General features: G+C 38.6%; 1 protein-coding gene across 2 annotated transcripts in view; it reads right to left on the reverse strand.

Moving 5' to 3' along the window:
• Window positions 1-276: 276 nt before the first annotated feature.
• FBXL2 (F-box and leucine rich repeat protein 2) overlaps window positions 277-27871 on the reverse strand; it is a 56285-nt gene continuing 28690 nt past the window's right edge. Inside the window, exons 3-15 of one of the 2 annotated variants that reach the window (XM_069859947.1) lie at window positions 23742-23796; window positions 22153-22227; window positions 18516-18610; window positions 15369-15437; window positions 15186-15281; window positions 14756-14882; window positions 14486-14560; window positions 11106-11236; window positions 7126-7186; window positions 5663-5707; window positions 5299-5355; window positions 1448-1660; window positions 277-514 (exon numbers count right to left, since the gene is read on the reverse strand). In XM_069859947.1, coding sequence (XP_069716048.1) covers window positions 407-514; window positions 1448-1660; window positions 5299-5355; window positions 5663-5707; window positions 7126-7186; window positions 11106-11236; window positions 14486-14560; window positions 14756-14882; window positions 15186-15281; window positions 15369-15437; window positions 18516-18610; window positions 22153-22227; window positions 23742-23796 — 1207 coding nt within the window. In that variant the 3' untranslated portion in view covers window positions 277-406. Of the gene's footprint in view, window positions 515-1447; window positions 1661-5298; window positions 5356-5662; window positions 5708-7125; window positions 7187-11105; window positions 11237-14485; window positions 14561-14755; window positions 14883-15185; window positions 15301-15368; window positions 15438-18515; window positions 18611-22152; window positions 22228-23741; window positions 23797-27871 lie in introns of those variants that run through there. The other variant, XM_069859948.1, reaches the window with a different exon arrangement.

A 27871-nucleotide genomic window follows, 5' to 3' on the forward strand; every position in this document is an offset into this window, starting at 1 on the left:
AGAACGGCAGGTTTGGTTCCTCGGTGTGACCGACTGGAGCCCCACGTTACGTTACGACTTCACACGGAACAGTGCTTACAAACGCAAATTAACTTCCAAGTTTAGTGAACTTTCACCAAGTAGCTGCTATGCTGAAGCGCCGCCACAGTTTGCGCAGTACTTCAGATCTCGTGCCAACAGAAGGAAGGAGTTACTAATACAAACCAAAGCATCACCAACTTAAATCCACAGCTGCACATTACGTTAAGATTTTTACCTGGAAAAAAAATGCTTTTCTTGTCACAAAACTGGATGACCAAACACCACCAGTAGGACTGTCGGGAAACGGCCTCCTTCCACTGCCTCGCAGTCCCCTTCTTTTCTTCAACAACAACAAACTTACTTTTCGGTGTGGTTGCATTTAACGTCAAAGAATAACACAGCATCTGCAGAGGCGCTGCCCGCTCCCTCCCACCGAAGGAGGGGGCGTCACTGGAGCAAAATAAGCATGAACTTTCACGTGAGGTAGATGAGCCTGCGGACGAAAAGCCGGCATTATGATGGGAGAGAAATAAGCAAACTGGTAAAACAAAGAGGAACCTCAGTTACTGCCAGCAAGCGGGCTCTCATTACGGCTGGTCAGCTGAAGAGAAGGCATCTACACACCCCATACAGCCAAGTTGTCTTCTCCTGCTGTGTAATTCTCACGTCCCACCCCGCTAGGGCACACAGATGTCTGGGCACTCGCCTGCTCTGGGTTCCTACCCATTTCCCAGTGAATGATCAGCCCAGAGTGCTCTCTGTCAGGAGAGATCTGTTCTGCTGGGAAGAGATGGACCCCTGGCTACGGAAGGAGGACTTGCCTCTCTTATCTCCCATCTTCCCTGCCCCTCTCATCCTAGAAAGCAGCACAGAATGGAACAAGGCATCCATCCTCAACAGTCGCTACCGGGAATGAGCTTTCCAGTTACAAAATGTTTGGCTGTGTGTCTGGGATATGAAGCCGCAGGCAAGTTTAACACCTTGGCCAAACTCTGCCTCCCAAGCCAGGTGGTCCCTGCCCTAACGGGGGAGGTAAACAGGGGAAAATAGCTTGTGGCTGGATTCCAGGGCCTCACAGCCCTGCATCCCATTAACCGAAATCTCTGTGAAGATGTTTAACTGGCTCTGTCTACAGACATGTGTTTTAGGAGAGTTAATGAATGCCACTACACAATCCTGAAAGCATAGAAGCCTGTATTTGAAGAAATACAGAAAGCAGTAGATAAGCACTCATGGTTCCAACAGCAAATGCATGGCGAGCTGTAAACAGAATTCTTTCTGCTCGCAGAGAACAGCTATGTTATGTCCCTAGAGATGAGGATTAACAGAATGATATCCACACTCTGGTTTTCCACCCTCCCTTGCCTGGGACATCTGCCTATCAGCGGCTTGGCTGTTCCCACCTAACAAGTCAGCGCACACGTACTCTGATTCGTTTGATTCCAGCTCGTGTGACTTGTTGACAGTCGTACAGCTCAATTCGCTCCAAGTTGTGGCAGTTCTCCAGGTGTTCCAGAGTCACGTCAGTGATGAGAAGGCAGTTATCAAGCTCCAGTACCTGCAGCCTCTCGTGACCACAGGTACTGTTGCTCAGATGAAGGATCCCATCATCAGTGATCAATTCACAGTGAGATAAGCTCTGCAACAGGGAGGGAAACAGTTAATGACATCACTCAGCCCTAAGTTACCCTACCAGCTAAACATCAGAAGCCCTCTGCACTCCTTCACTCTAGGGGGGAAACAGTTAAGAAGAACACATGGTTGAAAATGAGAAGAGTTAACAAAACAAAGAGCTCTCATTAATAAAAGAAGAGCTGTACTTCAGTTTTAACTGCTTCAAACCAAGAGTCCCAAACCAAGCGTCACTGGCAAACTCCTCAGGACCCTTTGCTTTCTGAGCATGGGAATTCTGTTCCAATTGTCACGGACCTCCATTACTGACAGGTGCGAACAGTACGTATTCTGTGCTGGATACTGAAGACAAATTTAACGGATGGTCAAGAACATCCAGGAACAGATGAGGATCCACTGACAGGAGCTCCTGTGTGTACAGCTTCACAGTTACCATGTTTTCATACATCCCACCAGGATCAAGCCTGCACAAGTCCACATAGATAATGAACAATCAGACTGGACTGACTTGCCAAATGATGATTTCAGAAAAACCGTGAGCACCTCAGGCTGTAAATACAAGGAGTAATAAACATCTTGGACAGATGCAGGAGCAGGTCTTTTCTGCGACAGTCAGCATAAACCAAATCATTCTGCTGCTCTTCAGCATTTTTTACTCTCTTGAATTTCAAGAGCACGGAAAGAGTTGCAGCACCTCGGGCAGTAGCATCACGTAAGGCAGTTTCCTGGTTCCTTCAGGGAATTTCTGACTTTTGGAGAAGCACCGATGATGACAACAACAGGAAACAGACTTTCCTCGGAGGAGGCTTAAAACCACTCTTTGTTGCCAGCAAAATGAATGCTCTCAAGTCTTCTGCGCCAGAAATGTGCAGGATCTATGAATCCTGCTCCTCCTGCCCTGGGCTCTCAGTTCACTCTTTGCTTTCTGCTCAGGCCTGTATCTTGCCTGTACTTGCACCTACGTCTCACGGTGATGGGTTTTGAAGCAGCACTTCCTTGCCACAAGTTTTTTTTCAAACAGTAACTGATGAAGAAACACTTGCAGCAATCTAGAAACACTCTTTATCTTGGTGCAAGGTAACTAGTGCTCAAAGGCATCTCTTGCCGATTATCTGAATCAGACGCACAATCCTTCCCTTCACTCAGTACATCACATCCCTCTCCTTTTAAATTAGCCTGACAAAGAAGCCTGAGAACTAGCAGCCATGGCCTACCCTGTTCCACCTTAGCTGGAGTCACGATCATTTCTTTCCTGCTACCAGACACACGGCATTTGTCTGGCCCTTTACAACAACTGGCCCCACAACTTCTTTTTTTTCTTCTCCCAGGATGAACACGTAACCAGAGTAGAGGCTGGGAGACAGGCCTGCAACTCTGAAGGAGTCACCAATTTTAATCACTCACCAGCGCGAGCAGCTGGCAGTAACTCTGTAAGTCCATGTAACAACACAACGAGTGTGCACAGTCTTCAAATGACATCAGAAATGAAGCACTCGCCCCTATCAAGAGTGATTTATCTTATGACATGTTTACATTCTGCAGGCCTATCAATTCTTTAAATAGTTAAGTTCTCTCCTATACCTACTTTCTTTACGTACACGTTCTGAGCACTTCATTTGGCTTGCAGCCTGGAAACACTCAGCAGCTGCAGGGTTAAAGAAGATTTGTAACCGACGTGCTGTTTCAAGGAAGGACAGGAGGTTATGTGAAGCTGTTGGCTAATTAGCAGTTTTCCATCTCAGGAAGTAAGCAGCTTATAAAATTCAGCTTTCCTGAGACACTCTGTTTGGTACTGAAGGGACAATACAGGATGTACAGCTGAGTTCCCCAAACTTTGTAAAACAAATATGCCAAATGACACATTCTTTGTATTAAATGATTTTTCTGACTTCGTAAGCCTATTAGGAAGTGCAAATAAATAAGGACCGATGAAGATGATTACTTGAAAAATTAAATTAAGCTTCAGCTCAGTAAGTAATAAAGCATTTGAGTACTCCGATACTGATGGAGACGTAACCATTGGTTAGAACTGGTGTAACGGTGCTTTTGCTTATTTCCACTGCCTATGGAGTCTCCAAACACCAAGAAACAAACTCAAAGTTGATTTCTGTGACTTCAAAATATTTGTTTAAACTGCAAATACGCCTAAACATATGCTAAAGCACAACCGCACCAGAGCTTACAGAACCATCAACAGTACATGACTTCATATCTGAAGTATCAAGATGACTTCACACAGGGTATTGAGCACCTGCTGGTCTGTCCTTACTTTCCCTGTAATTCTCAGTCATCACTGTTCACTCACAGTCGTTGAGTATGTATCCTTCCTACACAGGGAATATACACATCAATAAAAAAAAAAAAATCAGTTTCCCTGGCTTCCTTAGAAATGTTAAGCTATTTTACCAATGCCACACTTCCTTGTCTGTGGGCTAACACAAACAGACCAGCAAACAGTAGCAGCACCAGGGAAATACCATAAAACCTCCTAATTTCAAAGTATTTTCCTGGTAAAGCACTGGCAGAACCAGTATGGAGACCTCTTGCAATTACTGGTTACAACTGGGATTACAAACCAAAACCAAATCTGTCACAGAAGACCAGAAAAGTGTCCTATGTAGATGACTCCACGTCTCCTGACAACTCTTGTTTGTCTTAAAGTTAACAATTACGGTACAGAAACGAGTTCAGACAATTGATAAGAAAAAAATAAAGACCACTAAAGGTAGCAAATAAGCTACTTTAAAAAAAATCCATATTGCTACCTTAGTAACACTAACTAATCATAACACAACTTAATTAATGAAGCAGCAAATCTTCCTTTAATCCCATCTAAGAAGAGATTATAAAGATACGTGTTCTTTCATGTGGATCTGAAGTAGAGTATAACAAATCTACACTTATGGGACAGCTGGCCCTAAACACAGGAGCTCCTGTGGTAAAGACAGTAGTAATTTTAGAGTGCCTTGACTGAAGAACAGCCAAGTTTGTCACTTGAAATTGGTTCTGATGTTCTGAAAGATCTACAAAGCCACTCCCTATAGAAAATAATTATTTGAAACACAGTAAGCAGGGTGTCCCACTGAAGGCATCTCAACCCGCTCCAATTATATTCAAGTGTCTAGGTCAAAATATACCTCCTTCCATAATTTACTATGAAAATGCAGTCCTTGGGAAAAACTGCTTGCATGCAAAACTCATTATAGAGTGATTACATCTATCTTCACTGGGGGTGGTTGGGTGCTCAATATTTGACATAGAGTGTCATACTCCTTAAGAAAGCCATTAGTGAACACTTAAGAGAATCTATGAAGGATCTGAGTACTGTTAGCAGAACTAAGTAATCAAGTACAAAGGCTGTTAACCATAAAATAAAAGCTTTCTGGTTATTTCTCTCTGATTTGGTAATGTTCGTTTTTCTTTTTTTTTTTTTTTTAAATCACACAATTTATGTAAATATTTTAGGACTAACCTGCTTTTTTTAGAATACTTATGAAACATATATATATTTTGCACCATTAAATTCTACATCAGGAACTCTTCCCAGATACAGAGTCACCAGGCTGTTTTCATACTGCAGGAGTTGGGTAAGTGTGTGGGTTTGGGGGAGGTATTAAAATCCATAAACAAAGAGTTAAAACTTACCAATGCTTGTAGCTTAGGACAGTGTATAGAGAGTTGTATCAATGTGCTGTCAGTTATCTAGAAATAAAGGAAACCAAACAACCATAAGCAACAGACAGTAGAGTAGCGATCCTCTACCCTCAGATATGATCTCTCCCTCTCTCTACCAGATAATGGTTCTGTTACTTCTGCAGAACACCCAATCACCTGTTACTCTTCAAGTATTTCCCTGTGTAGAATTTCCCAATAATTATTTTTTACTTACATGATAAACACAGCACTATTAATAAAAAACAAAGCACATCAAACTGGAAGTGCTAGTGTTCTTATTGACACCGCATTCTTACACTGCACCTTCAACATTTCTTTTCATATTACATCTCACCAAAACACACTCTTCCAAGTCCATCTTCTCCAGCTCATGGCAATTCTAGAATAAACCAAAATCAGACATAAACAAAAGACGAAACAAAACAAGACATAAAATCATGCACAGGGCTAGTAATATGGGATAGTGCAACTTCCAAGATGAAATTGTGAGCTATTTGATCATCAAAGGACTAGAAATGGTAAAAAAATAATAATCCACAAGCAATACACCACCTCCCTCTCAAACTACATTTCAGCCTTTCTCTTACTAAGTGAAATTTCTCCTTCTTTCCCTGTAAGGTTATAGAACAGTTTGTATCAGTACTCACCCACTCTACTTCCCTTTCCCCTTTTGGGATCCACTTCCATTTGCGCCTACGGTATTTATAGCCCGTGCACTAAAGCCAGCTAATCTGCATATAGATGGATCTGACTTCTGCATACATCAACCTGCACCAGACTAATCTGAAACACACTTCAGGCCACAGAACATCTCTCCTCACCATCATACATTAGAAAGAAGCAATTTTCTTCGCTAATGAATGCTGAAAATGCTAACGAATGCTTTGCTTCAAGGCTGGGAGAAAGCTGCACTTCGCATTTCTACTATCAATTTTCCCAATATTCTGAGAAATCTGTAGCAAGGTTTTACAAGTGCTTTCAATATCTGACCATAACAAATTTCAAGGAAACGATGTAACCTTGTGACCTTGCAGCAGACCACATGGTGCCTTGGCTCAGCCTGAATCCTAGCCTGTTTTTTTACAGGCATAGGAACAACTGGTTTAACTTGCAGCTCCCAAAAGCAGGCTTGAGGTGACTACTGAGAGCCAAAGGCTGTAAGGCTGAACGATTAGAAAACCACTCTGTTTAAACATTGGGGCTAGGAAAAAACCCTTCTTTCACACTGCATATCAGCAGTGTAAATAAATCCTGTTTATAGAGTATTATTTTTGTCTTCTGATTTCCTAAACCAGCAAACATACAAATCTAACTTGAAGCATCTGATAACATCACAATGCTTACTTCACATATTTACAGTAGGAATCAGGGCACATGTGCTTCCAGTTCATAATTTAAGTAATTTTGTAACTTAAAGGTACATTCAGAATAACCTATTGCAGTGATTTTTTTGGGTGCAAACATCACAAAGGTACATGTCATCTTTATAGAGGAAATCTGAGTAGAATATATAACACAAGCTTAGAGTTATGTTAAGCATAATAAATGCAACTGAAACATACCACAAAAAAAGAAAGGAAAAAATGAAAAATACAATGATAGATGGCAAAATACATCAAGTTGCATCTCTAAATATAATCCAAAAATAAATCCACTTTTCAGTCCCCTCCTCCGCTGGGTTTTCCCTACTTTATTTTTCTTCTTCTCATATTCCTTCCCACCAAAACTATATGAATTCATAGTGGCTCAGCAGCAATGAAAACAATGCGAGCTCTAAGCTTCTGAAATGAGCCTTACCCGTGCTAAAAGGGTAAAACCAGCATCTGTAAGATGTGAACATCGTGCAGCTTCCAAAATCCTGGAAAAGTTTTAAATGTTAAAGAAAACATTAACATAGAGAAAAGCAAATGCATTTGAGATGCAAAATTTTCTTCTGCAACTTAAAGCTCCCAACAGCAAATGTGTATATATGTACACACCCCCACCCACCCCTGTTTTTCAAAGTAATTTGCAATTCAAAAGCACTAGGCAGCTTTTGATGCAGCTTATCTGAAGATTCCAATAGTCCCAGAACAGAATAAATTCATTCCTCAAATCTTCTCAACTTTAGTGGAAAAAAACTATCCATCATTATAGGCATTCTGACCCCTTGTTTCAGTAAAACAGCATAACATTCAAGTTTCCTTATGTGTTATCTCAGGAAAGATACAGGAGGTTAAACCCTGAGTGAAGGAATATGCAGATGAAGCCTGCATCCAAAACCTGTTATCTAAACAATGGATGTTGAGAAGCCACAAAACCAAGAAGCTGTTTACTAGAAATTCACTCAGAGCTTCTGCATGAAGTACAGTGAGGGAAGTTACCAGAAAGCCAGGAGCTTAAATTCTCAAGCCCGCAGTAAAAACAAACTACACCAACACAACCTTAAAGAAAATAAATGTTTTGTAAAGATAAATCTGGCACTCTTTTGAGATGTATTGGGAAGCTATGGTGACAAAAAAGGTCACTGCCCCAAAGAGCACCACCTGCACACAGGACAGGCCTCCATCCCGTAACTGTTGCTTTGCTGCCACTTTCTTTTTTTTCAATCAACAATTTTACTTTGCAGGTGGAGCAAATATCAAGATGAATAAGGGGAAACAGCAGCACTTTGCAACAAAAAGCACACACTGAGTGGAACTTATCCACTCATCACAGCAAACTCTTCTGTACTGGCGTCTGTGAGGGAGGAGGCAAGGCAAAATGGGAAAAAACCCCTCTTGCTATGGTAACATTTAAAGGCATTAGATCCTTCCACTGCCTTGAGATGTCATTAAAAGCACTCTCTCCACGGATAAAGTGCAAAGGGAAAAGTCATGCTGTGTGCATGAGAAAAATACAACCCCACCAGAATATGGGATGTGGGGCTCCAATTATGACTTTGCTTGATCAGTCTTTTCCAAGCCACAAACAAGAGAGCAGCTGAGTTTAGAGGTAAGCAGCCCTACAGGCTCCATCCCTGATAACCACTTTCAGATTGCTAGTCTTCAATGAGGTTTGGAAGAGTGATGGAAATTGAAGAACAGCCCACAGAGAGGTATAATACAGGTACATGCTTTTCAGGTGGATGGATGATTGTAATACCCCTGGATATTCTTTCAACATTCGGGAACTTTTTGTGTCCTTACATCAAGGGCAGTTACCAGCCTATCACAAAATACTCTCAGTCACTCTGAAAGTTACCTAGGATGCCAGCTAGGAGGGGGAAGAAACCTACCACCTGAACATTTGTTACCCTTTACCAAACTTAATTGCTTTCAACTCCATCTACACTTAAAACCGTTGGATCCCCAACCCAATTGCATTTCTGGCTGTAAATGGGGTAGGAGGAAATGACATCTGCAGTGTGCAAAATAGTGGGAATGCTACTGATTGAAAAGCTTTGGAGAACACAGCAATGAAGGAGGGGCAAGAAACCAGGCAACTAGCAGCTCTACCCTACCTGAAATTTGGTGTACAGTCGGTTAAACAAGCAGAACAGGGAGAGTGAGCTATATATACACGATGCATTCATTGGGTCCCAGTATAAAAAACAGGTGGGAAGACAGTGGTCAGCATGAAAATGAGCCAAGTTCTATTTTTTGCTTTGTTTTAGTCACGGTACTTAATTTACAGAGCACTGTTCTTTTCCTAGATACAGCTGACATTTCTTTCCTACCCGGCAATTCATAACAAAGTACCTAGCATAGGAGCTGATGAGGCAAAATTATATCAGAGAGCAGATTGTCTGCTCTTATAAAGCGATGTTCTCTGAGGCTGACCTCACAGACGCATTGCCTGCAGATTCCTTCTGGGGACACCTGGAATGTCTGCATACACAGCACCTCCCTACCCTGTTGTATTAGCAGCAGGTGGGAGAGAACATGGGTTGTGTTGAAGGCAACCTGCGATCCTAATTTTCACAGCCTTGCCTAGACAAAGACACTCAGGGTTCACGGGTGCTTTTCTGGATAAGCCTCACCAAAAGACCTACTAGAATTTTAACACTAAAAAGTGATAAAACAGCAAAACAAAGAAGGTATCAAGCACTTAAATGAGCAGATATAAAAAGGGATGAAGAGACAGCTGAGGTAGAGGGGGAAAAAAAGGCTGAAGGGAGTTGGGCAAGCTGAGGGTTTTTTTCTAGGAAGTATCATTTGTGAGTGGTTAACAGCTGCAGAACACAGCAGTATTGTGGAAATCAGCACAGTAGGACATCCAAGACTCCACAGTGAAGTGAGTAGCAGAGCATAGAAAATGCTCAAAAGCTTCCTAACAGGGCCAGCATATCCAACAGAGGCAGGGGAGTGTTCATTCATACTCAACACTAAAATATTCAGAAGGTACAAACAAGTGTGGACTTACATTTCCCTTTGATTTCCAGTACAATTTTTATCATGTACGTTTGATACACTATTCCAAAAGTCTAGATGTAACCAGCTGCATCATCTATCCTTTCATCAGTAATCACTGCAAAAGGTCATTTTTTTTCTTATATTGTTCCTCATTAAAAGAGAAGAACAGCAGACGCCTTCCCCCTCGTGGCACAGACAGGGGCTAACAGTTTACCTACTGAAGTCAAAACAATTCCTGCACCAGTTGAACTGCCCTTGGGAAAAACTGCACAACTAACAGCACTTCAGACCTCCCTTTATTTCCAGTCTGAGTTGTGAATTGAGAGAAAGAGAGAATACAACCAGTAGTAACAGCATAACTGCCCAAGAAACACAAACACCCACACATGTCAGCTCTTGTAAGTATCAACAGTTAAATGAAGGGGGCTGTCATTCTGGAACTGTCCTAAGGACAGACTTTCTACAGTAATAAAAACTCTTTTTCACTAGGTCAGCTAAAGGAAAACTGCATGACAGCATACTGCACATAGGCATTTGAATGTAATTTCCTCTAATTTTTACAATGTACACTTTCTTTCATTTTTCTGTGACTCAACTGCAACAGTCTGCAAATCCTGCACATTCCTGTCACAAATGGCAATTTAGTGTCATCCAAAAATCTTTTAATGTACATCAAAAGCAGATCTCACAAGAAGTATGTTTCTACAATCAGTGAGCTACTGCATGACTGAGCTTTGTTATTAAAGCTGAAGCTGTCCCCACCTCTAAGAAAATGACCATAACAGATGCGTCAGTGCAAATTACACCAATGTAAAAGTTAATATTAACCAATGAACACCTATAACTCAAAACATATCCCCTAAATATCAGTCTTTAATGTTTGCAGAGACATTAAACTCTGATACGAAGTGTGCTGAGAACATCAGGGCATATTAAAAACACATTTAATATAAAATCAGCAAATATAATACTCAGGTATGATTTAGCTATTTTTTGCAAGACAAACAACTGCATAAAACCACATCAGAATACGAACATCACAAGGCACAACGCAACTACAGATATTTTTACCTTTTAAAAAAACAATGGGCTTCATATCTTCTTTTCTTCTGGCTTGTAATTAGTATCTAAAATATTTAGCTAGAAGCACAGAACTGAACTGCTAGGTTCAGTGTTTTATTTGTCATATATAAGTTCTCGGTTTTCTAGTGCAGAGTGGACTACAGTCATATGACAGCCACAGAGCACCTGCTCTCAAGTTTATTATTCAGCTGGTCGTTTTGATTGCAAAGGTAATACAAACAACACAAAGCTAAATCAAACCTGAGGATCTCAACTGATTATCTTCGCAAGTGAATATCCATTAATAACATGACACTCATGACATGCTCACGACATACTCACTTCAGCCTTGGGCAGTTTAGACCAAGTGCTGTGAGAGAAGCATCTGTAAGATTGCTACAGCCTGAAACACAGAGCGACTGAAGTCTGTGACATCCTCTACAGATTTTTACAATGCCTTCATCTGAAATTTGCTGCAACACACAAGAAGGTCGGAGTTACTTTGTTATCAAGTAATTAGCTGAGAACAAAAATCCAGTCGTATTACTGAACTGTTAGCATCACACTGCACAGAATCACAGAAACCTGTGGATTTTCAACCAAAAAACACTATTGCGAAACTGTGTTCATTGATAACACTGAAGATAATAAAACACACACAATTCCTATTTATCTATGTATTTCTCCACAGATCTTGAGTACTGCTCAAAGGCACTCTGAAGCACATAGGGGGAGTTGTTTGTCACCGTCTTCCTCTTTCACTTTGCTTTTGCTTTATAATTTTCATATAATTTGTTTGAATTGTAGTTGTTATTGTGCGAAATAGCTTGCTTCTTGCATGCTTGTACAGTTCAGTTCTGTCATTCAGTGACCATGTAAGTTCAGGGACGGTGCAAAAGAGAGCTTAAAGCTTGACAGCAGGACAGCTAACTACCCATTTTTACTTGGAGTAGTAGAACCCCATCCCTTCACCTCTGAATAATTTTCAAGGCAAGAGTTACAGGTAAACAATTACACAATCTGTTCTTTATAGAAGACAAATGTAAAAGCCAGGTTTGCCTTACCCAAGGCAGTTGTCTTTAGCTGAAATATTTTACTCAGAAGATGTTTTTCAATTTCTCAAAATTATTTTGTACTAGACACTCTGAAAAAAGTAACTCTAAATTTGCAATATGAATCAGAAAGTTTTCTCTCTGAAACAGGAACCATAAAAAATAGCCTCAATGCAGCAGCACACAAAATAGCAACAGGTACTAGGTCACTGGGGGTGTGTGTATGCAAATATTATTTAATTTACAGGTCTTCAATTCTGGAACAAGTATTCTCTACTCTTGGCACTCCTAAATTCAAAGAATTTGCTTTTTCTGCTTAATGACTAATCCTGGTAAAACATATTATTTTATGTCTTGGCCTACGTTACTCTTCCAATGATGACAAAGACCTCTACTGTACTTCGAACTGAAAATACATATTTCTTTTCTAAGTTGCTCATCTACGTACACCAATACTGCCATAGCATATTTATGAGTCTGTTACCACAAAGGTTACCTTCCATTGACAAAACCAGGATGAGAAATAGCAGTAGCTCAGCACAAAAGAAAATCATCTTATACCCTCTTCCCCAACCCAGTGCTTTTTAATATCCGTAGTCTGAATCTGGAAATCATTCTGTCAAATGAAAATTATTCCAGACAAAAAACTAGAAAGTCCTGTCTTCTTTTTGTGGATTTGCATCATCCACAAACAAGAAGGTATATTCTGGAAATGTTTTGTTCCATTTGAGAGATATTTATGACACTTTATTGGAAAAACAACTATTTTGGAAGTAAGGACTATGTAAATTCTCATGCTGCTGCCAGAGATGGACAAAACCTTCAAGTTACATGTGAAAATTTTCCATTCTGAAATTGCTAGTGATTTCAATGCCTACATCCCTCTCAGGAAAGAAACATACTCAAAAAATGTCCGCGAGTCCCTAGTTTCTACAGTCTAAAGATGGTACCTTTCAGATGTGCAGTTTCCAGAGTTAATATCAGTTTATTCCATGGCTGCTAGAGCTGGCCTGGCATTTTACAAGGTCCATAAAACAGAGCCACTAAAATTAAAGTGCGGTTCGTATAAAGTACAGAGACCTGCCGTGTAAAAATCAGTGCTAGCTGTTTGATCATAAAGAGTCTGGCTGCTCCTGGAAGTGTGCTTCTAAGCCATAGCAAGCAGGATATCTCCAGTGAAAGAAAGTTTTAAAGAATGTGTAACTAGGTAGGATACACAGACTATCAACTAAAAAAAATTCAAAGAGAAAAATACTTTCACTCATGAGGGTTTTTTGGTTAGCACTTCATACTTACATGACAACAAACGTACTAGCCAAAGGAAAACTCTGGTACACTTCTATGCCAATGCCCCTTGTAAACAGGAGAGCTCATAACTAACTGTCATCAAGACCTCTTGACAGGCTTGCCTTCCACAAAAATAAACAGAAAAGGCTGGCTTTGATATAGCTCATTAGCCTCAGGTAAAACACAACAGAAAAAGAACTTTGGAGGAGGAAGACAGCAAAAGGAAAAGGGAGGAAATTACACATTGACTTTATTTACTTAGCTGTGGTTCTGACCAAAAGAAGGAACTTCCTTTCATTCCCACTATCTTTAGGTGCCTGGCTTCAGTGGGCTCCTAAACTCAGATCGAAAAACCTGAAAATTCTCTTTCACTAAACAACTGGCTCACAGAAGCTCAAGCTTTATATTCATGTCATCCTTAATTTTTTTAATGCAACTTTCAAGAATTCCTAACACTCCAAAACGTTCGACAGTTAAAAGAACCAATTAAGTCCAAAAGATTTTTAACTAATCTTAAGAAAAATGGTCCCATGCCACATACATTCAGGAGTAACATGCAAAACAGATTTGAAAATTTTAGCCCAAGCAGATTTAATAGCTCTAACAATAAAACTGTAGAAAACCTTCCAAAAGCAAAAAGTTCATCTAAGTGCATTATTCAAATTTGCCTGACCTAAACACTGGAATTCTAATTTATTTCAACATTTTCTAAGGCTTATTTAAAGACATTTAGTCATTTAAATACATTCAAAATCTAAAAGGAGAGCCTTCTCATTCCTAAAAGCTCACATCAGAAACAACAGAAAAGCAAACATAAAATACAGCAAATCTAATATTTGTGTACTCTCTAAGTAGAATTAAAAATACATGAATGATTCCTAGTCATTTCATTACAAATGAATGTGTTCTTCCATTAATATTGAAAAAGCATGCGCTTCTCCTGGTACCTAGATGGTTCTGAATCATCTTCAATTACGACGCTATTGCATTTTACTCTCAATTATGTTGCCCAGAATATGGTTTCTGCTCAATTAGAAACCTTAAAATTATGAGTAGCCCAAAATGCCTGACCTTAACGGACGGGAGAACAAGAACCACATCTGTAAAACTTCATGGTTTAGTGCATACACAGTTCATGAGTTTGGAATGAGTGCAGTTAATTCTACTCTAGAGCTTGCTACAGCTAGAAGATGTAACGTGAAGAAAAGAAATAACCCAACACTCCAAATCCACATTCAGCGGCAGGAACAGCCAGCTCATTCAAGACCTCTATTCCACACAAAATAATACATCTCTGCATTTTATAGTATTAGAATTATTCAAGTGTAGCAGATCAATTAATTAGCATTCAAAACGGTTTATAATTCTTAAGAGAATACTTACTGTACACGATTGCAAATTCAGGATTACAAGTTCATGACAGTGATTTTGAATGTGTTTCAATGCTTCATCTTCTAACTGTATTTAGCAATTAAATCGGACATAGGAAAAGAAACGAGAAATTAAATGCACAGCAAAGCAGCCCAAAGTATGTACACATCTTGTAATGTTGAACAAAAGACTATAACAAAACAGGTATTTTTTAATTCATGGAGATTTCAAAAACCCAAAATAAAATTTTATTCCTAAAGGATCACCCAAGCAGTTATGTACCTGTGTGCAACCTCTAAGAAATAGAGCTTTTAGTCCACTACACCCTTTCACCAGTGCTTCAATACCATCCTTCGTAATCTGATCACACCAGGAAAGATTCAAATGTTCCAGATTTCTGCAACCCTCACTGGGAGAATTAAAAAAATACATAAAGTTAAATCCAGCCTTCAAATAGTCATAACAGTGGGAAACCCAAATTAAACACACTGTTAGAAATTAATGATAGCCAGTGGACTCTGCCAGGCCTCCACAGAAATGAGAAAAGACCACACACAAACATTACAGTCTACACCCAAGAAATGCTAGATATTGGATATAGTCAGTGCTGATACACAGTATTAAGGTTCAGCCCTGATTTTTTTAAACTTTATTAAATATTGAACAGCTCTTTAAATACATTCTTTTAACACAAAACACTGAATCTCCTTACCTTAAGCCTTTCAAAGAGCTGTTTGTGATGGCTACACAAGATGTCAGATCCAGATGTTTCAGCTTGGAACAGAATCTGCTAAGACTGTAACACGTGCTGCAAAACAGCAGACACACTAAAAATACCTTCAGCTACTTCTTTTTCCAAATTTTCCCATCGAATAAAAAAAACCCTTTGACTTACCTGTCAGTAATTTTTGTGCACCCATTTAGATTTAAGTGTTCGATGTTTCTGCAGTTCTGTGCAAAGGTCCTAAAACAGCAACAAAAAGCTGGAGAATTAATGTCACAAGTGGTAATACAGTCACTAGAGTGCGCTCTGTCCCCTGCCTCCTTCCACCTCAGTCAAAAAGCTTAATCTTCAAGCCACAGAGTAATTACAAAGTACGTCTCAAATACATGTCTCAGTGATTGCTTTTTCCTTTTGTTATTTTAAATGTCCGTCTTAGATAACTCCTGAAACCAAATGTTGTTCCTCTCTCAAATACCACTTAAGCAAGGTGTTTATTTCTGCCATATATATGCCAGAACTGACTTGCTTTAACTAAAAATATTAAAGACATAAGCAGAAAGGTTTAAATATCACATCAGTTAAATATTAAGCTGCTGGGGAGAGTTTTTGAACACCTCATTTCTAAAGCCTTTGTAGGTCTGGGAGCAGCTTGCTCCCACATTAAGTGAAAAAAAATGTACCCTGTGCAATACACAAGTGGGACCTAAGCCTATCGGACTACTAATGGTAAGCCCCATGGGCTGCAAATTAGTTAATTATGATTTTAAAAATTAAAATGCATCTGTGTGCACTACTGAGTAAGAACTCTAAGGATGACTGGAGCGATTATACTGCTAAAAGCCTGTATGTATCATTACGCTAATTACCCAGGAGAAATACATAAGCTTTCTTTTCATCTCTGCAGAGTAATATTTACAGCTGCACTGCATTTCTGAACACTGTTTTTATACCCATGTTTCCTCCAACTGCATGGATTTTATTGGCAGGAGAGGAGGAAACACACAAAAACAGTTTTGTCTGGAGGCTTGCCGTGGTTAACAGATCCGACTACACACTCAGCTGGTAACAACTTCCTGGCTCTCCAGTGTGGATTGAAAACAATGGAAAAAAAAGCCCAGCAAGCAGCAATACTGGTGAGTTTCCACTTCAGTTTTCAAAACACCTATTCCAAAATTCATGTACTGGAGGGAGATTTACAATCGAGACACTTCAAATCACTTGGAAATACACTACACACTGTAATAACTTGCAGGAACAGCAACCTTTGGCTCTGAGCTTCAAGCATAAGGCATGTCCTGACAGAGCTGCCACAAACATTCAGTACTTACTTAGTCAATACCTACTTCAATACTTGGATATTTTTAAACAAAAGTTCACATAGAAGAGGGATAAATAGAGACAACAGTATCACCCACAAAACTAATAGATCTGGAAACAACACAAAAAGCCTGATATGAAAAGTTGCTTCCAGAACAAGTACGTGAAAATTAACGCCACCCTTCTTATGCTTATATTTTGAAAGTTGTAAAGCTCTTGCATTTATCATTCATTTGTTAATTTCAATATAGCCCAATTTCAGAGGTGAACCGTCTTCATGGCTGAAGAGTCTCAGACACCACCATCTGCCGCAGTTACTTGTTATGGATGCACGCGTGAATACTGGTACCACGCTGGCATCTGACCTCAGATAAGCCTGTCCTGCTAGCATGACTAACTGTATCACTCCTACAACATACACGTGCTATACACTGAACTGCTGCATACTAGGAATAAGTATCTCTTTACTCAGCATTCCATTATTTAAAAACATCCCATCTCCAGCCCTCCGGCTCTTCTCCCATGCCACTAATATCTCACTGTAGTCCCGTAGTTCTGAAAAGCACAATGGGGGATCCTAAGCTAAATGTGAAAAAGGAGTTACTGGAAGGAAAACTGTTACCTACTGTCTTGATTCTTTCTTCCTACACTCTTCTAAACGCTCTTCCCGTTACCTCCTCCTCATGGTAGTTGCTGTAGCTCTTTGTGCCTGCCTTCCCCCTCTGCTCCACTTCTGCTATTGTCTTCCCTACCAAGGACACAGGGACTATCAGTGTGAATGCTCTGAGAACCTGGAAGAGCACTGCAGAAAGTTAACTCTGGCTAGGGCTACCTCCTTTTTTTACAGCAGTTGCCAGTACTCTGGGAGATGGTAATAACACACGCTTTCCCCCCTGAGGAGGCAAGGCTGCCTCAAGTTGGCCCACGAACCAGGGAGCAATTAGGGAGACGTCCTAGGGGCAAGGAAATCTCTGGGGAAATCTTCAGCATTGAAGACAGGATGCCCACTTGGGTTACTAAAGCAATCTACTACTAAACTAGTTGCTGGCTGAATTTACTCTAGAGACAAAAATGAGTGAATTAGACCTATTTATACATTTTAGAAAGAGCTTAAAGTCAGAAGACACTAACTTAATGCCCACTGCTCAACAAAAATCTTTGTGCTTTTATTTTCCAGTGAAGAATGGCCACACTATGTCAGACTGAATGCCTCCTGAGACAGCGGAGGATAGCATAACTGCAAGAAGCTGTACCTTGAGGCTTCTTACAATTATTTTTTGAGCCCTGAAGTACTTGTAGCTTTGAGACCCTTCAGCTGGAGGTAGGATCTCTGGGTTTAAATACAGAGAGAAATACCCACAGAGAAGTCAGACTAAACAACCTGCTTACAGAAAAAGCAAATATGGAATCAAATTATATTCTGGGTACAAACTGCACAGTTCCATTTATATAATGTGTAAATAAGGCCCACTGTCTCTATTTAAGAGACTCACAAGATATTCCTGTTGCCTTCCTGTTCTTATATTAGAGCAAGAAGAAAACAAAGAGAATCCCCAGGCTTTCTCAGATTTGTAGGCACTCAACCATATCAGCCTTTATTCCTCCTCTCATTGCTAGGGTTACCTCTGGTCCAGACTAGAAGATAAGCGATAAACTGACTGACTCCCCACCCTGATGAAATTAATATAGTAGGACGTCAGAGCACAGGACTGAAAACATTTTAACTGCTTCAAAATGGAGAGAAATCAACAAGGAAAGAAAAAGACACATTTCTGAAAAGCACAATTCTCATTTCTTAATTCACCTCCAGAAAATAAAGGTTGCTGTACTTTGATCTCAAACTGACGTTTCATTTAGTCATTATTAAGGTACTTAGTACTTATTTAAGTATCCCCCTCTGGTCATTAGTCAGTACTCGGGAATCCAAACAAATGTAACAATAATTGCTTTTGGTCTGGACATTAGGAAATAAGCAATGTCTCAATGTATGACTTTACTTACTTTAAAGAGGAGTCTCCAACAACAAGACATCCTCTCAGACTCAGTTGTCTCAGGAACCCACCACACCTTTTCGATATGTTTTCCACAACACGACCCTTAAACCAAATAAAAGGAAGATTTTGTTGGGGTTTATTCTGACATCACAATCTAAACAAATTAAAAATGCCAGGAGTGAACATCAGCCCCAGTTATACCCCACCAGAACGACACTTCTTTGAATTTTTCTTGCTAGTTTAAGGAAAAACAGCTACTGTTTGAGAATCTCCACTAGCACTGAAGTGCTATTCAAGCCAACCTTTAGTTTCTTCTTCCTTGGCTCAAGTTTTTGTCTCGGCAAAACCTACACAATTAAGACTGCTAAAATGATCTTCCAGTTTTGTCAGATACATAGGGAATCCGAAGAACTGCTCCAAAGGTATGGCAGCACAGGAATGGGGAGGCATGCCGGTTCCTCAAGGATCACAGTTACTGCAGCGTCTAAGTTTATATTTCCCATGAAGACGTGCTTAGGCTAGTACGTCACTTCTAACTACTGCCTCCGATAACTCCTGATTTACTCTCCCTGCTATATGGATGGTAACCTCTGCAACTGAATGATGCTGAACACCTTGGTGGGAGCAGTCACTTCAGTTGCCTCCAAAAGATTTGCTAGAGCCCACCTGTCAGTCTTCAATGTCATATATACACATATGTTTGTGTGCCTGCACCTAACACTTGGGGATGTCAAATAACTCTGTGAAGCTTACAGACTTTATGCCTTGTTATTTGTTAAAAGGTGAGGCACAGCTTACAAACAAAACCTCCTACTTAAGCCCCCGTTTGCTACAAAACGCTTCTTATTTACACCCTGAAAGAACATTTACACTGAGAGTAAATGGAATGCCACAGTATTTCTAGTATTGAATCCGAAAGTAGCATTATGATACAACGTTATTAAAACAACAATAAAAATATACTTTTTAGAAATAAAATGATCTTAATTTTGTTTTCCTGGTAGGTAAAAACAAGATAAGTAAACAAAAAGTGAGTGGCCACTGCAAAAACTCACCAGACATCAAATTGCATCTCATTTTAGGGAGGGTGAGGTAAAAGAAATCAACATTGATCATTTAACAAAGGGGAACAATACCCAACATCATCTTTTATTTTCTTCTCCATCTCTTTTTTTTTTTTTAAAGGAATACTTATAAAGTTACAGATCAGTGATTTTGTTTGTTTGTTTTCCTCTCTATAAGGGATGGTAACGATTTTACAGATATAGTAAAATGTTTCTTACATTTCATTGTTCACCTCTAACACCAAAGTCCCGGCTAGCACTATGTGAAAGTATTTTCTTATCAGAGCTTGTTTCTTAGTCCATAAGTAACATTGTTTATCTTATCTCTCAGAAGAATTTACACAAAAACAAACTGAAAATGATTATACTAACAAAACTATGTATTTTTTAAAGCTTGCTGATTAGTTAGAATTATTTCTCAGTAGAGACCAAATACCTTTACTACAAGGATAAAGTCAGCAATGAGTAACATATAACGCAAGTTCAATCTACACTGCAGGAAAAAGAGGCAAAGTTTAATGCATTTAAAAAAAAAATCAGAAATAAATAATGAGATAAGTTTTCCCAAATTCATTTATCTTTAAGCATGTAAAAAACTCCAACAAACAGCATGCAAAAAGACAACTTAAGTGCATTCAAATGTGTTTAGCTGTTTGAATAACTTAATACACTACAAAAAAAACCTAGTTCTTCACATTACCCCAGCTTACATTTGTTTCCATATACCAAGAAATCTTAAGGAAGTAGTAACTTCAAGATCTTCATACACCTTTGTGACAGCAAAGAAACATGTTTTGATTTGTAGTTTCCTTCCTTCACTTTATTTTCTACCACACGAGGTCTTAAAGATAAAAAATTTCACACCAAAATCTAATTTTTCATTATTTGATAGTCTCAGATCAAGTACTCCTTGATAATAATGTGAAACATGACCAAATAGTACTACAGCCAAAAAAATCTTACTAAAAGAGCTGAAGAAAAAACAGTTTTTACACACCACATGTGAGTGTGCTTCATTCAAAACTACTCTATGTAATAGACTCTATGTAACAGTTTTAACAGACTGTTATGAATAAACTTAAGGAGTTTACACTACAAATGCAGTTAAATACAATATACTGAAGTAACTGAATCGCTCCAAACCACAATAGCTTCTTATAGCAAAAGAGGATCACAACTTAATTTCATTCCTTCTCCTGAATCCCATGCTACAAACATAGTGTCTCAAAGGGAAACATCACTAGGCACAACATAAGACTAACATATCACAGATTCACAGAATCACAGAATAACCAGGTTGGAAGAGACCCACCGGATCATCGAGTCCAACCGTTCCCATCAAACACTAAACCATATCCCTCAGCAAAACCCACAAAAAACCAATATATATCAAACCCACAAAAAAACAATACTGTGTTTCTAAATAGCAGAAAGATTTCCAATACAGAAAAGGCAAACTAACAGAAGGACGACTGATGCTTGCCTTATTATTTTTCAGCAAATGAGAAACACAAGCTTTTTTACAGGCAAACTGGAAAGATTACATTGTAGCTCCAAATCTTCTTAAGACACATTTAGACAGAGGTAGATGTCAAAATCTTTGTACTACTTCTGTAAGATCCTCATGTTTAACATCAGTATAGCAGAGAAGCTGGCAGTAAAATTTTATACAGTAGTGAAAAAAATGTACCCTATATATTCCTGTAAAGCTTTAGCAACAGTTTGAACCATGGTTAGCAAAGGAAACCCATCTGGATGTTACTCATGCAACTAAGAAGCTAAAACATAAAATCCAGAAGCAAATTCAATACTGTATTCTAAATTTAACTTGTATTACTGAACAACAAATAATAAACCAGGTCAGATTCAATTAATGAATTGTTTTTCCCCATGGATTTTTGTTTTCATTTTCAGATGCCATATTTTATTTTGGTTTTGACATTTATGGTAGTATTAATGCAGACATTTTTCTTACACAAGACAAGATTGCCCTAATCCTTCTTCTATATGCTGAAAAGGACTTCAATCAACATGTACCTTCATTTCAGGCAAGGTTCATATCTTATAAAACAAGTTTTCATTCAACAGTATTCAGATGCATGCCAAATAAAATCTAGGCAAATCAGTGGTAAGAAAAGTTAGTCAGCATTTTATTGTTTCAGTCTCCAAGTCCTATAGCCAAGTGTCCAGAGAGCTTTCAGCACTAGATGGCATCCTAAGAGAGACTCGGGGCCAGCAATAAAATTATCCTCTAGGTCATGGAAGACCTCACTCAATCTAGATGCATCGTTTACATTTTACTTTCTGGAAATGAGCAGCTTTGAATTTCTAGTGCCCTGTATGTATATGATAAATGAAAATTAACTACTACATAGCTGGCAGCTAAAGCTGAAATACTCATTGAGTGTAAAGAAAGTCAAATACAGAGTTTTTTTCCATTTGCTCCTTCACAATATTATCATCTTGAAATTCAGCCTTTAGAAGGTGTGAACACAAGCACAGTCTATAGGATACTCAAAACGGGCTATGCTTCTAAACATCACCACAGGAATAAAAAAAAACCAATGCAAAGACACTAACCTCTATATCCGTTTGAAAGTTAAAGAGGTCTATTCTTTGCCAATTGCTTCCATCCAGAGCTAAAACATTCCATGCCTACAGAAAACAAATACAGTTTATTTATAACCTCCACCGCCTGCTCTCTTCAATTGCCTCTAAGCAATTCAAGCACAGCAGACTCAAATATAAAGAAACAGACAATTTCAGATAGCATTTTTTAAAAAGAAATATAATTGTAGATGTCAGTAGTCATACAATATCAACTAGTTAAATACACGGAATTTGTGGAAATGACTCTCAAATCTCCTAAATGGAATATACTTCAAAGGCTGACAAATGCCCCAAAAACATGCAGGAACACAAGAAATTGCATGTAAAGTATATACACAGGCAAGCAAGTTTTATCCTTCCATTTTTTAAAAAAGCTTTTGTAAATCTGTCTATTAAGTTACTTTTGCTAGATCTATATGGAGAAAAGTAGCTGCAGATGAGATTCCTTCCAATAAAACCACAGCTCCTCAGCCTCACTAGTTACTATTCTGAGAGGAACAGAAACCTTTCAGAGAACTGCTGAGTTTCCACTGTTGGGACCAGGCCTTTCCTTTACACGTGCTAAGTTACATGTTCGTGTTTGAGAATTTGCCCTTAACGGTTGAAGCAAGAGTTGTTCAATGTAGAACGAGATAAAAAAGTCAGAGAAACACAAAAACACTCAGGAAGATGGAAAAAAGAATACTGCATCCAGCTGACAGATGGTTCTGAGAGAAAAAAACTTATCCCATCACCTTGGTTTTATTCCACTGTATTCTAGGCTTTAGCTGAAGGTCCTAACAAAACCTAGTATTAGCTCACAAAACTTACTGAAGTTGCAGGCTGGGGTGATAACAGGGCAAGAATGAAATTGTTACACACTTAATTACACATTAAATCAAACAAACAAAAAAATCCAACAAAAACGACAAACTCTCAATCATCGTAAAAAGAAGGAAGAAAAGCATGAGTTAAAAACGTTCATTCATGTCATACAAGAATATGCTTCATTGTAAACTCTTAATGTAGAAACAGTATTTTTTCGTTTTAATCAAAGGAAAAAAAATCAAGACAAGCCAAACATAAAAGCTTACTTAGCATTCTTTCTGTATTATCATCCGTGTGCCTTTTTCCTTTACTAGTAGTCCATCTACTTAACACCTTTTTTACTTGGCAAGCAAACAATGGATGTACTACTTCGACACATGGTGCACATTAACTGTATTACATGGAATTTTAAGCAGAAAATGTGTCTGAAAAATAGTGTTATACAGCCACATGCTTTATAAAGAGCAAATGCCATTATGCCAAACTGGGCTTAATCCTTTCTCCAGATACAGAGCATATATTACTAGATACCTTTTCCATGGCCTTTAAACAGAACTCCAGAACACAACAACTAATTCCACATCTGAATGCAAAACTGGACCCACAGTTTATTTGTTTTAATATACAAAAAGGCTGAGAGAATGATTTGATTTTTTTTTTGACAGGATGCAGATTGCCCTAAAGCCCATGATTTGCAAGGAATTAAGAGAACAACTTCATAAAGAACAAAAAAACCCAACAGAAATACATACCTTGGAAACTTGTGCACATCGACACAAAGTAACTATGTCCAAAAAAGAAAATATTCTAGAAAGAAAGGAAAAGAATATAAATTAAAATGCTTTATTATAAATTCAGACTAACAGATGGATCCACAGTTCTGTAGTTCTATGAAAAGATACCACTTACACAAGAAGCAAATTAAATGCCATATCACTGTTTTACCACATTATTTTGCATACTGAGACTTAAGGAATAATATCATAGCTATCATCTAAGGACAGTCAACATTAACATGTCAGAACCAGAAGGTGCTGCTTCTCAATATCTACTTTCTCCTCATGACCCAAACATGCATGCCCTCTTTCTTTAAGAAACTTAGCAGAGTTTTATAGACAAAGCACACACTTAGTGTGCTCAGCAAGATTGCTGGACCGTTCAGACGAGCACTGAAAGTGTTCTCTCAACTGAGAGTAGTATTTATACCAATGACCCACCAAGAACCCTCTTCTGAAGTCACCTTTCCCCTCACCATGAGCCAAACAATAGAAGATGGGAGTGTGGAGATGATGCTAAAGAGCTGCAAAAGCTTCTTGGCTTGTAGAAGCTTCCTCATAGTACTGCTGTATGCGTGCAATCAGAGGATTACCCTAGAATCTCAGAAGACGAAGCACAAACAGCAGATTCTACATTATTCGTAACTATGAAAGGAAGGGTTGTGAAAAACTATTTCATGACACAATACTCTTGCCTAAAAGAAGAACATGACACGCTTTAGAAGCGATGTATCAAGTTCTACTAAAGTAGAGAACTAACAGAAGGGATTGTAAGATGCTGAGGACATGAGTTTTTTATAAATCCCCACTACTCCGAGTTGTCTGGCGGCCTGTCTACATGTTTGATTGTTTATTGCTGTTAAGAGATCAATGCTGATGACTGACTTCGGCTAAAAAAACGAAGTTAGAACCAAATGCTGAACAGGTCTATTTATTTTTGTGCCATTCTGTAGGAAGTGACTTTTTAACAAAGCAAGAACTAAGTGATCATTCTATGTAAAAAAAGTAAATAATTCATTAAGTGTAAACATTCATGATGCTTTTAGGTTTTTAATTTTTGTTCTAAAGAAGAAACTTTCTTGCAATGTTGCCTGACCTATTCTCACAAAACCAGAAATATTATTACTCAATCAAATACTATGATAGGTAAGAGATACCAGTAAATCTTTGACAATTCCCTTGAGTCATTTTGCCAACTTGCTTGAAAACACTTTTTCCACACTTTTGAATTTATTTACCCTCTACAGTACAGTCTTACATGGAAATCACTAGAACATATTTTTTCCTCTACTTGCAGTCTCACAGAACTACTAGCAAACACTTAGTGGTCAGGGAAGCTAGCCAACAAGACACAAGACTCTAAGGTTTAAAGTAATTTAAAGTCTTTAGAAGATTTTAAGTTAAGAGTCTCTTTAAGAGATTTTAAATGCAACCAACAGACTGAGATAGAGATAGCAACACTGACACTGCCAGGCACCTCTCAGCATCAGACACTGATGTTGTCTGGAGCTTAGGGTGAAGGACTACATCAGCAGGCACTTGTCATTTTAAAAAGTGGAAAAAACTACTAAGTAGGGCAGCTGATGGTTGTATTGCACATCTCTCTTCTATGAACATAGCTATATTGACGGAACCTAATGCAGTCAGCAGCAGGATTAATTTCCACTTTAAGTCTTTGGCACGGATTACTACAGGGCAACTGGAAATTAAGTGAACAGATCCACAGTAAAGCTCAGAATCATCTATTCCCATTTCTGGTGTTCCAGGCTACTAAATTCTTCACAGTTATTGTGTATCAAGCTCAAAACAGAGAATCTGATTACAAACAACTGGAGCTTTTCAAGAACTTTAATCCCTAGGCACACAGCACTCTGCACACATGACTTATGAGCTTGGCCTTGGAGATCCTTGGATGTTAACAGTACCTGCAGCACATATGAGCTTCATGCCAATGGCACAGAGTTGTACAAGCTCACAGTTCCTCAACTCCTTTATTGTATTTGGCTGAAGCCTAACTTCAAGAAAAGGATCTATTCTTCATTTGAAAGCCTTTAAAAGATGGCAATATCACCACTTTCTTGGTGGTTTGTTCCACCAGTTAATCACTCTGTTACAATGTTTGCCTTATTTCCAAGGTGAATGTCTAACTTACAGCTTTATGCTTCTTTCTGCTTTTCTTCACCAAATTAAAGAGTGCTTTAGCAGTTAGTACTTTCTCCCCATCAAGTTTTAAAGCCACTTATCATGTCATCTTTAATTCTTAACAATCTTTTTACTTTAGTTCTTTAAATTTCATTTCCTCTGCACATACTTAATTTTTCCAGTATACTTCTTTAAACACAGGCACCAGAAGCATGTGCAACATTCAAAAAGTTATTAGTATCAACAAAGCTGTACACATGCAAAATACGATTTCTCTACTACTATATTCAGAGCCATTTCAGGCCACTGTAACAGCTTTATGACACAGCATCAGACAAGAATATTATAGTACCTCAACTCATTCCACTCTGACATCCCCTTCTGGGTGTACGCACCCCAGGCCATAGCTTTCTGTAGCATTCCTTAGTCCCATAAATCTGTCCATGTAAAATTACTCTGTAAAATTAATTTTGCTTGAGCACACCCCAATTTATCACATTATTTGGACTACCTTAGGAGTATCTTGTCTTCACAGTAGCTTATTGCTACAGTTCTTTTTGTGCCATCTCTAACTTTTACCTCCAGTGACTTCCAAAGCAGTGATTTTCAAAGTGTTAAACTTGAATAAAAGAAAAAAGAACAGTATTTGGCCTACTCCACAATTGCTGCAACAATTGTTCAGCAATCCTGAATTCCTTTAACATGCACTGTGCTACTTTTAAAACAAAAAGGTCAAATGTTAAAAGTCAAATGCCTGAGTAGAAACATGTAATTTTGGTTGATAAAGCCACCCAATTGTTTAATCTCAAAGAATGTCATTGTCCAATCACTTATTTTCCACAAAATGACAACAGTCTGTCAGTTATGTTCCCCTCTCTCAATTTTCTATTGAACAAATCTATGGTCAGTTTTTCCACTGCATACTGAATATGAGGCTGAGTCTTCCAGCCATCTCTCCCTTGCCTTGTTAAAAGTGTTACAGTCAGGATTCATACTCTTCTAGTCTTCTGGGATTTTTTTCATTCTCAAGACTCACTAAAACTCAGCATAAGACGGGCACTGACCTCCTAAGTCACCTTTTTTTTGAGGCTCTTTCATGCCATTTATATGATCCTGCCAACTGCCAGAAGTGATGATCTATAATCTCTGTATCTCCCCATGTATTTCCACACATGGTTCATTATTCCTGTGTGCCATAAACAGACCGTACTGTGTCTTTCCAAACACAGAGATAATAGACTCCTAATATGTTGTTTCCCTCCCTATGGAGCCATGGAAAGAAATAGCTATTTCTCAAACCCCAACACTGTGCAGTGTACCACCTACAGAGTGAGAAACCAAACTGTGAAAGAGTCAAACTGCTTCTCCCTAGCCTTTGTAAGGCCCTTCCCAATTCAACGTCATAAGAGATGTTTTTGCAGAAACAAACTGGCAATTATTCATTTTAAGTATTTTGACACAATAACATATGGATTGATAAAAAGTGGATAACAAAATGCATACAGTAAGTACCATACTGTGACGTCTGGTCCAAACCCCTACAGTAGTATATCAGAAATAATAATTTCTAAAACGTTTCAGCAAAAAAACATCTTAGGTCTTATATTAATAACTTGAGAATGGAATTCTCTTTCAGAACTTCTATTTTTCATGTCTTTTAAATTTACAGTGGTTTTGCACAAGAAGAATGGTGACAACCTGTATCAAAACAAAAATAACAAAGATAAATGCATGACTGGAAGCAGCCTATCATCCAGATAATCTAGCCAGAAGATCCTTTCAACTTTAGCACACCCTCCAGTTGTTACAAAACAAGCATACAACAAATTCATATCTACTCTAGATCAGGAACTTCTTAAGGACGGGACTTCATTATTGATTTGCACAATTCTTTACATAGCAAACCTGCTCTCATGAAATCCCCTTACATGCTATTTGAGTGTAAATGCTATGTGGAAGAGTAA

The sequence above is a fragment of the Phaenicophaeus curvirostris genome, chromosome 6 (genome assembly GCF_032191515.1).
Source record: "Phaenicophaeus curvirostris isolate KB17595 chromosome 6, BPBGC_Pcur_1.0, whole genome shotgun sequence".
NCBI classification, from domain to species: Eukaryota; Metazoa; Chordata; class Aves; order Cuculiformes; family Cuculidae; genus Phaenicophaeus; species Phaenicophaeus curvirostris.